The following is a 9,831-nucleotide window of genomic DNA, read 5'->3' on the forward strand; positions in this document are numbered from 1 at the left end:
GGGTGGGCCTTTGATTGAGTCCCTGCCTGTCACCAGAGTGGACCAAGTCTGTGTTCCCTTGTCTCCTCTTCCCTTCCCAAAGAGTCTACAAGAATGGGGTGGTAAAAGAAAGGAAGGGAGGTCCCAGAATGGCCATTAAACTCATTAATTATAGTATTTTAAAGGGTGCTGACGGGTCCCAGTCTGGTCTAGCTTGTTGGGGGGGGGCAAATTTTCTTCTGACCCAAACTCTCCGGCAGGGTTCTACATAAGCAGCTGCACACGAGACCATGCAGATGAGGGAGCGTGGGGACTAGGGAAGGCTGGGGTGGGGTGATGGGCATCAGCAGGACAATGTTCTGTGCCCCTTTCCAGGGCCTAAACGCGATGCCAGCGCATGAACTCATCCGGGAAGCTGTCCGAGACAGGTTTTGAGGACAGAAGATGGAAATCTCAGGGCGGGGCGTGGGGTGGGGGGAGCAGAGGACAGTGAGGAGAAGAGGGAGGGACAGGGGAGGGAAAAAAGAAGGGGAGGGAGGAGGAAGCGGAGGGAGCTGAGAGAGGTGGGGCTGGTTTGCTTGCTGTCAGTCCAGCTGCTGCTGGGACCCGGCAACGTCGTCGGAGGCTCTACTACAGACCTAGACTGCGGCCCCAATCTCTGGCGCTGCTGTCACCCCCTCCCCTGGTCCTTCTGGCTCACACAGCCGCCTCCAGCCCTGCTTGGTGTGGAGCAGCGCCGGTTCGGCGCAGAACAGCCCAGGAGAACAGGTGAGGAGGGCTGGGCAGCCCTGAGCTGGCGCGAAGAGCTGAGCCTCGGAGCGCTGCGGAGCTAGGCACTGTCCCTCTGGCGGAGCTGTCCACGGAGGGACAGCTCCCAGGCCCAAAGACGCCGAGATTCTCAGAGTCCCCAGCGTCCCAGGCACCAGTGGTCGTCGGGGTACAACCAGGAGACTGCGGGATTCTGCTTCCTGGAAACCTAGGTTGGGAAGGGCTTGGTTATCAGGGCTCAGGGCTCTCTTAATCTTTCCCGCCCACCTACATTATTTCTTACTTCAACTAACATTTACCAAACCCAAGGTTTGTGGCTTTGGTGTCCAATACTAGGGGCTGTCGCTGTCATCCCTGGGCCCCAGTTTTCTTCAGCCACTCTTGGGAAGGTAGGGAATGCCAGCAGGGCAGGTGGCACTTCTGCAGGAATGAAAGTAGGGAGCCTGGGCAGCCAGATCATACTGGTGTTGGACCTTCACTGCCGAGCAGAGACCTCTCCCAGTAGCCCTCACAAATCAGGTCAGCAGAAGCAGAAATGGGGAGAGTACCAAAACACAGGAAGACAAAAACATACAAACTCTCTAAGCCTGGGCAAAGGAGGAAGAAGCTGGGGGATTGGGGAAACTGGGGACACCTATCAGAATGTCAGCTGGCAGGGGTCCAGTTTCCTCCTGAGATCTGGCCAGTTTTCCCCCTTCCCACTACTGAGATGGCACAAGACGAAGCATTGGCTGAATAATCTGTAGAACCTTTATCAACTTGACCTTGGCTTGGTTGACCCCTTAAAGTAACCAACAGAACACCCACATATTCATCAGCAATTTCTAGGCACAGTTGGACTCAAGGACTATTGTGTTGGCGGCACATGTACAAGCCTGCAAGGCCTTTACACTCTCTGTGTACCGGGGCCAGGCATTTGCAACGTTTCTATCTTTGAGTCTGGTTCTTCCACCTTTCTGATCCGTGTCTCTCCAGGATGAACTGAGTCGATGTCGGCACCTGGTTGTGCTTGACTCTGAGTGAGGCTGCTGCTGGTCTTTGCTTTAGTCTCTTGGGGGAAAATAAAGGGTAGGTTAGCAGAAATCTCGACTGTGCATGTGTGCAGGTTTTGGTTTAGTCGGGCAGAGGATGGATTCCACAGCTCAAAAAAAAATTGACCTGTGCCCTTCTTAGCCTAGTTTATTTCTACTTTACCTCCCAAATTAATCTCTTTCCCAGGTCAGGAGAGCCTAGGGGTCCACTGCCTACTGTTTGGTGTCTTGTGTCATGCCCTTCCATATTACCACTGTCTCCACTCTTGAAGCCTGCTGTCCAGAGACTACCCAAGTCACCACTCTGCCAGCAGACCTCAGAGTCCTCAAGCAACCCAGAATGTCACACAGAATACAGGGTCTCAGAAGACTTGAGGGCCCTCAAGCTTACACACATACATATTCATACACATATGGGGAGGGGGAGCTTTCTGAACTCATATCCCTCTACTCCATACCTGACCCAGGCCAGGCATCCTAGAGGGAGATCTGAACACAGCTGGTAGGGCTTTGCCCTTGAGGAACTACAGCTTTGGGTAGAAGTTGAGACCAGCACAGTGTGTATAAGGTGAATTCCAGGCAAACCAAAGCTAGTGCCCTGAGCCTGATAGGTTGGGAGTGGGCAAGTCCAGCTCCTCCCAGGGTTACTCGGAGTGGTCAGTGAGCCTTAAGTCACAGCAGTTCCACAGATGCAGGTTCCAGCTGGCGGCTCAAGGAGGATGCATTCTCTCTCGCCTCAGGATTCAGAGAAGTCACTGTGGTCAGGGACACAGGGCTGAGGTCTGAGACGGCAGTCTCAGTGGCACTGAGTTCCCGACACACTAGTGTCAGGATCTGGCTTCCTTCTGGTGTGGTTGGACGTGTATGGGAGGTAAGGGCTTCATTCTGACCTAGGTGGCTCTCCGTGATGCCTCTTCTCCTCTGTTCCAAGGTCTACAGCTCTGCTACTCTGGAGCAAGAATCACCAAGATGCCCATCCTGGAAAAGGTCTCCCAAAAGATGGCTGCAAAGCCTTCTAGCAGCGAGGAGGAGCTGGTGAGTTCTTTCTGAGCCATGTGTCTTAACCCGTCTCTCCTCGTGCACACTCTTATTCCCAGAACAGTCTTGAGGGGAACCGGCCCTTGGATTATTCCCCAGCTCTGTATTTTCCTAGGCAGAAGGCTAGAGTCCAGCCCTGTCCTGTTCTTTAGAGAGGTCTGATTGGGTCTGAAGGGTTAGTGGCCCTATTATTGGAGCTCTGGTTCCAGTAGTTCCTACAGGCCAGACTGAGCCATCTATCCTTAATATATCAATGAAGGAGGCAATATGACCAAAAGGCAGATAAAAGAGACGAGCAACTGACACATTGGGAAGATGAACAGGTAAAGGGGTCCAGTGATTCTAAGTCTGTCTTCAAGGCATGCTCATAAACTGGAGGTTTTCGAGAAGGAGCCAGCAAAAGAGCAAAAATATGTGCAATTCAACAGTCCTGATCCAGATCAAGATGTGGTCTTGTTGATCATTACCTATGATTCTGCAAGATGGTCAGAAGTTGCTTCTGTGGCCATTTGGGGGAAGCAGTTTGGTTTCCATGTTTTCCTGGTTCAGGGGAAGCTTCCTTATTACGAGTAATTTCCCTGATTTGAAGGAGCATCTGTTCTGGAAGGTTTCGGCTGGTGCTGTTTGGGGAATGGCAGGGTAACTGGTGTTTAGAACAATGACCGGAGAGAGTTAGGCACCGTTGTAGGTTCTGGAGCATTGGAAACTCTGTGAGAGATGGTAAAGTTCCTCTTTGTTTTGTTTTGCTTTTGTGAGACAGGGTTTCTCTGGGTAGCTCTGGCTGTCCTGGAACCCGCTCTGTAGACCAGGCTGTCCTTGAACTCAGAGATCCACCTGCCTCTGCCTCCCAAGTGCTGGGATTAAAAGTGTGTGTGTGTGCCACCATCACCTAGCTAGGTTAATTTCCTCTTATCTTCGTACTTTCAGCCATGCAGAGGGCTGAGTTAGGTTAGGTATTGCTGTTGCTGTTTTGTTTTTAAAGACAGATACTCCTTGAGTGGTTATTGTGCCTTCATGTAGAACCAGGCAGGAGTCTGACCCAAAGTAAATGGAACACACTCAACATGAAGGTCAAGGTGCCAGGCTTTCATCTCATTCTTAATTACCTTGTGGGCCAAGTGAGGAATCAATGTTTTGGGGCAAAAGCAGTTTCCACATGCCAGCTATAGCCTCAGGCTGCTGGGGAATGCAGGTGACTGCACTGCTTAATCTCAAGTCTAAGGAAAGGCCCCAGCACCAGTCAGATGCCATCTCCCTCTCCCAGCTTCACTGTACCCCAAGTTTTATTTCAGATGGCTTCAAGTCCAGCATGCTTGCCTAGGCAAAGCTGAATCCCCTCCTCAAGCCCTGGCACATCCCAGTTCCAACTGCAGCCACTGCCTCGGCCCAGGAACATTAAGCATCATCTTTTCCACTGCCTTGAAACAACACTGCTCTTCTGGGAAAGCCTCCCTGAGAAGGCATCCTCCCTCCCACTGCACCTAACCTTCCAGAGATAGAGCAGCGCATCTCAGTTCAAGTTCCTACATGAGCTGGCCCCCCTGCCACACCCTTCTTGCTCCTCTGCCAGTCTTATCAGAACTTTCAGTCTTCTGTCCTTGAACTTGCTCCTAACGTTGCCCCAATGCTTCTGCTGCTATAGCCTGTTCCTCTTCCTCACCTGCATTGGGGTGAAGCTTCCTGGAGGACAGACTCTGTCTCTAAGAGCAGTGCAGGGCCTGATTCATAGGAGTCAGCCAAGGAAATATGCAGACTGCAGGATTCTGAGTCTTCACAAGGCAGGAGGTCGGCAACAGTCACAGGAGGAACCGTGCCGGGAGCTGGGATGCCGGGAGCAGAGATGTCTAAACTGAGATTTGTGCGTGTTGCCCTTCGCTGCTTCCCATTCACCCAGACTGCACAAGTGAAAGCCAGACACTCTAGTCAAACCTGCCACCACTCTTGGCCACACGACCATGCTTCCTGGAGATATTTGCCTGCCCCATCCACACAGACCCCCATAAAGATAGGAGGAACAAAAGTGGCTGAGGGGAGGTCAACCTGGTTGGCCTGAAGTGGGCCAAACTGTCCAGACCCACCCTTGTATTTGTAGTCTTCCCCGGGACAGCAGCGCCAGAAGCTGGGACTGACATTCCACCTCTAGCCAGAGCAGTGAGTTCCAGAGACAGGATCGGACAGGTGGGGACATATTCATGCATCAGTACCTGTTCTGCCACCACCCAGGGCTGAGCCTCAGGAGAAGACAGGTGCTTTCAGCAGTCCACTGGGGTGGGCGGCGGGCAGGCAAGCCTTTGACCACCCTGGAGAAACTTGACTCACCGCCACACAGACAAGAAACCCCTGAAGAAAGGCACCCTGCTGTGTGCCAACAAATGAAGCAGTGGCATTAAAGATGGCTTCTCTGTCATCAAGGGCTGAGAGGGAAACTGGAGGGAAAAGCAGAAAGGGGAGGGGAGGAAATCCCCAGAGATAGGAGGAGATCTGAACTGGGCATGTAGCTTAACAGCAACGTTTACCTAACACGTGCAAGGCCCTGAGGAAGAGGAGGGCAGGGCAAGGAAGGAGAGGGCGGGGGGGGGGGGGCAGGGCAGAAAAGGGGAGAGCAGGGGAGGGGAGGGGAGAGCAGGACAGGGCAGGGGAGGAGAGGTGAGAACACATTGACTAAAAATTAAGATGGGACCTAGGATTAGTCTCTTCACACTGTGGGTCACAGTTTTCTCATCCCTATGGACAGAAATCCTCACCCCGGCTATGTAACACATTGAAGACACAAGCACACAAGACCCCTAGGCAAACATGGTTGATTAACTGAACAGGCCATGCCCCTATGGGAGGATTCCAGTGAGGGTTCCTTTCTGTCCTTACCACTCCCTGGAGCCCAGAGACCACAGATATCTTCTTGAGATTCCCTTTGGATGGATAGAGACAGTTAACCAACCCCGGTAGATGTTTATCGGAGAATGTTACTTTTTTTTTTTTTTTCTTGCGATCCATGAGGTAGGAAGACTTACTGTTCCTATCCTATGGGTGAAAACGACCCAAGGCTTGGAGAGATCTGGGCAGGAAAGATTTCCACTGTCCCCTACCTGACTCCAGTCCCCACATGGAACCAGCCTCCTGCCTGGGTTTCACACCTGGAAACACAAAACATGAAGCACAGAGCAGAAGTAACCACTACCCCCAGGAAGCTGAGTCCCCAGCCAACGCTATCCTAACCCAGTCGGCTCTCTCTGTAAGAGAGCTCGCAGGCCCTGGAGCACAGCTGGAAAGAGTGACCAGCAGGCAGCAGTCTCGCCAATGATCTTCCATCCCAGACCCATCCTTTATGGGCTGTAAGCACGTCCACATCTGTCATCCCTTCCATCCGGTGAGAGCATCGTTTTTCATGTGAAGAGCCCTGCCCCTGCCGAGGAGGAAACTTTCCCAAGGACATACAACTGAGCAGCATCAAGGTCAGGGTGTGAACCCGGACCTGTGGATGCCAATGGCAGGGGCAGGGTGTGAGTGCAGCCCTATCATCTGCGTTTTGTGCCTCCCTGAGAGACCTAGGCATAGTACGGTGCCAGGGACAGCAAACAGGAGGATTGTAATTTACGTGAGTGCTGAACTAAACCCAGTAAACAGGTCCCAGAATGGGGAGTGGATAAGACAGAATGGGACCTGTCCTGGCATCAACTCAAGGACAAGTATGGACCACATTAAGGATAAGGGAGTGAGTGCCCATGAACCCTCTTTTCCAGGACCTACCCAAATTGCCAGTGCCTCCACTGCAGCAAACGCTGGCCACCTACCTGCAGTGCATGCAACACCTGGTACCCGAGGAACAGTTCAGGAAGAGCCAGGCCATCGTGAAGCGATTTGGGGCCCCTGGTGGCCTGGGTGAGACTCTGCAGGAAAAACTCTTGGAGAGGCAGAAGAAGACAGCTAATTGGGTAAGGACGGCTAGACGGAGCTGATAGGAGATCCCCGGAGGGGGAAGGAGGAAGATGAGATGATGTGGGTGAGGGTAATAGGTCGGTGGGACCGGGAGGAGACGGGGATAGGACGATAGATGGGAACAGACTGGTAGCAAAGGAGAGAGGCCGGCAAGATGAAAGAGAAAGGGAAAGCGTAGGACAGAGAAGGTGAAAGATGAAGACAGAGGTGGCAGATAGGGAGAGATGCGGCCCAGATCTAGGGACAGGGAAAGAGTGGGATAGAGATGATCTTAGAGGCAGAGTCGGGGAACAGGTAGGACTGAGGCACGACAAGAACAGGCAGGGCAGGGATGTTATCACTAAAGATGGGGAAAGAGGAAGAAATAAAGGAAACAATTATGGGGTAGAGATAAAGGGCCGGCTTGGATGAATGGCAAGATGCAGGCTCAGCACGAGCTGAGGCTTAGTGCATTTGTGAATGAATGAATGAATGAATGAACGAATGATTGATCCACAGGGCTGGATGCTGATCCAGGGTAGTCAGAAGAGGGCTGATGACTTTTGCCAGCATGGTGCCTGTTGTTCATGAGAGGTTTGTTGGGGATCAGATGTAATGCACCCCTCCCCTGTGCTCCTCGGCAGGTATCTGAATACTGGCTGAACGACATGTATCTCAATAACCGCCTGGCCCTGCCAGTTAACTCTAGCCCCGCTGTGATCTTTGCTCGGCAGCACTTCCAGGACACCAATGACCAGCTAAGGTGAGGCCATGGTGCTACTGGGTACACAGCAGAGGAACCCACTGAGATTTGGGGCCTTGTTTCATGCCAGGAAGGAGAGGCCAGAGCTTGTGCATTGGCTGAGCTTGTGGGGCCAAGCAGTACAAGACATTAGTTCCTGGCACCATCAGGCCAGAAGGGCGGTTAGGCATGGTGGTTCTCAATAATAAGCTCATAGTCTTGCCCCCCAAACACATTTTTTCATGGCACTAATGGGGGTCATGGGCCCCAGGGACCCACACAGCGGTTTTGACCCAGCTGGGTCTATGAGTTGTCATTTAAAAGCAGTCCTGACTGGGATACACTGCTCCAGGTGCCCCATGGAGCCCTGCTCCAAACAGACTCCTGGAGGAGGGACATCCCTCCCCGCCTGCTCAGCTGCCATCTGCTGCAATTTCAGAGCTCAGTGAGCAGCTGGAAGGGCCCCTAGGTGCCCTGAGAATGGTGGCAGTGGTGGGTAGGCGCAGGGAAGAAGGGCCTCCCTTTGGGAATCTGTCAGAATTTCATCCTCTTAATATTTCAATGAGGGTGAACATAGGCACAGCCCAGGCTCCCACTTGCCCCCCTTCCCCCGAGAAGAAAGAATGAGAGGGGATAGAATCTGAGGGCAGTTCTCCACATTGCATCTGAGGGGCATTTCCCCCACCCCATGTAATTAAGCCAGGCCTCATCATCCGCGGACTGTTAAGATGACACTGTCCCCTGGCTCCGGTCCCTGAGGCTTTCCTCCTAGGACTCACTTTCCTTTTCATTAGCCACTAAAAGGATCCAAATTGCAGGCTTGCCCAGGAGACTGCATTTCCCAGGAGATCCAGTCGCACAGGCTGGCCTTGCCCAGGGGAACCCCACCCCTCACCTTCCCTTTCCTACCACTCCTTTGGGCACCTCTTCCTCCTCAAGGTGATTCTGGTTTCCTCTCCCCACCCCCAGAGCGAAGCCATTCCCAGTCCTCACCGAAGGACCATTTTTAATCCAAGACTGTGGTGGGATTGACAGCACTGGGGGGAAGGGAGGCGGGACCCACATCCCATTAGTGCACACGGGGCCTGGCGCATGGCAGGCGATAGATGAGGGAGTTTGAAGCAGAGGAGGGGCAGGGAGAGCACTGGAGGAGAAAGGAAGGGAGGAGGAAGTTAGGAAGGAGGAAGGAAAAGTGAGAGAGAGGAGAGGGTGGGGGGCGGGGAGTGTGTGATGGGCTCACAGGACTCCTAGGTCTCTCCTTGTCCCTGTAGGTTTGCAGCCAACCTCATCTCTGGTGTGCTCAGCTACAAGGCTCTGCTGGACAGGTAGGCCGGGTGCCCAGCCTGGGAGGGGGAGGGCCCCGCTTGGCGGTCTCCTCCCACATCTGTCTTCCTGCTGAGAGATATGCAGGGAGCTATAGAGAGCAGGGAGCTGGTCTTTTATCCTGGCTGTGTGGTGTCCCTTGCCCACTGCCCAGCATCAGAATAGCCCGAGCCCAGCCCATCTGGCCATCAAGCATTCTTTTTTCCTTGAGTAGGCGCTGCCTTCCTCTGACCTTTGAAGTTGTTCTTCTTTCTGCCTGTGCCGTGAAGTAGACACTTTGGGTCTGGAGCTCCCAGGAAGGGTGGAGAAGGAAGCAGTGTGGGAGGAGGCGGTGATAAGTGAAACGATGCCAACAGGATGATAGTCTCCCTGCTTCGAGCCTTAGTGTCCACATGCTCCCCAACTTAGTGAACACAGGCTACTCCGATAGGTGGTTGGAGCTGCTCAGGCAGTAAGTTCTCCATTCTAGAAGGAAGGTCCCTCTCCTAGTCAATCCCAGGGCCCTAGAGACACTGGGAGAGCAAAGAGCCACAGGGGCTAGAAGAAGGAGGGGTCGAGAGCAATGTCCTATGCATAGACAAGGAAGGAAGCTCAGAGGAGTTTCACAACTTATCCATGGCCACACAGCTAAGAAGAAGAAGGGCAAGGAGGGCACAAGGGTAACCTTCACTCTGTTCCATGTGGATCCTGGTCAGTGTTTACCCATCCTTGGGGCAGAAGCTAAGACACACATTCCCTCTGTGGGAGAGGGGAAGAGAGGTGAGGTTCTGGCCCCGGGGTGGGCACACTTGTATCTGAATTGTTCCAGACAGTGGTAGGAGCGTTGACTTGGGGCCAGTCTGACAGCTCTCTATCCATACTGGGCTGCCCTTTTCTGCCGTATTTTTGGAGCGCCTTCTAGAATGCATTCTTCATTCACATGCCATCTCTGTCTTCAGAGAGCTTGCCCCCTTCAGCACCCTTACTGCAGAGCAGAGGAGAGAAAATTCCCACCCTGGCAGCAGAGCCCAGGGACCATTGAGCCATCCATCATAG

At 53.2% G+C, this 9,831-nt stretch overlaps 1 protein-coding gene across 2 annotated transcripts in view; it reads left to right on the forward strand.

Annotated features, from left to right (window-relative positions):
• Positions 1-9,831, forward strand: part of Chat (choline O-acetyltransferase) — a 54,032-nt gene that overhangs the window by 562 nt on the left and 43,639 nt on the right. Inside the window, exons 1-5 of one of the 2 annotated variants that reach the window (XM_005348644.2) lie at positions 582-747; positions 2,710-2,813; positions 6,557-6,748; positions 7,376-7,494; positions 8,745-8,798. In XM_005348644.2, coding sequence (XP_005348701.1) covers positions 2,748-2,813; positions 6,557-6,748; positions 7,376-7,494; positions 8,745-8,798 — 431 coding nt within the window. In that variant the 5' untranslated portion in view covers positions 582-747; positions 2,710-2,747. Of the gene's footprint in view, positions 1-581; positions 748-2,709; positions 2,814-6,556; positions 6,749-7,375; positions 7,495-8,744; positions 8,799-9,831 lie in introns of those variants that run through there. The other variant, XM_026779611.1, reaches the window with a different exon arrangement.

The sequence above is a fragment of the Microtus ochrogaster genome, chromosome 6, assembly GCF_000317375.1.
Source record: "Microtus ochrogaster isolate Prairie Vole_2 chromosome 6, MicOch1.0, whole genome shotgun sequence".
NCBI classification, from domain to species: Eukaryota; Metazoa; Chordata; class Mammalia; order Rodentia; family Cricetidae; genus Microtus; species Microtus ochrogaster.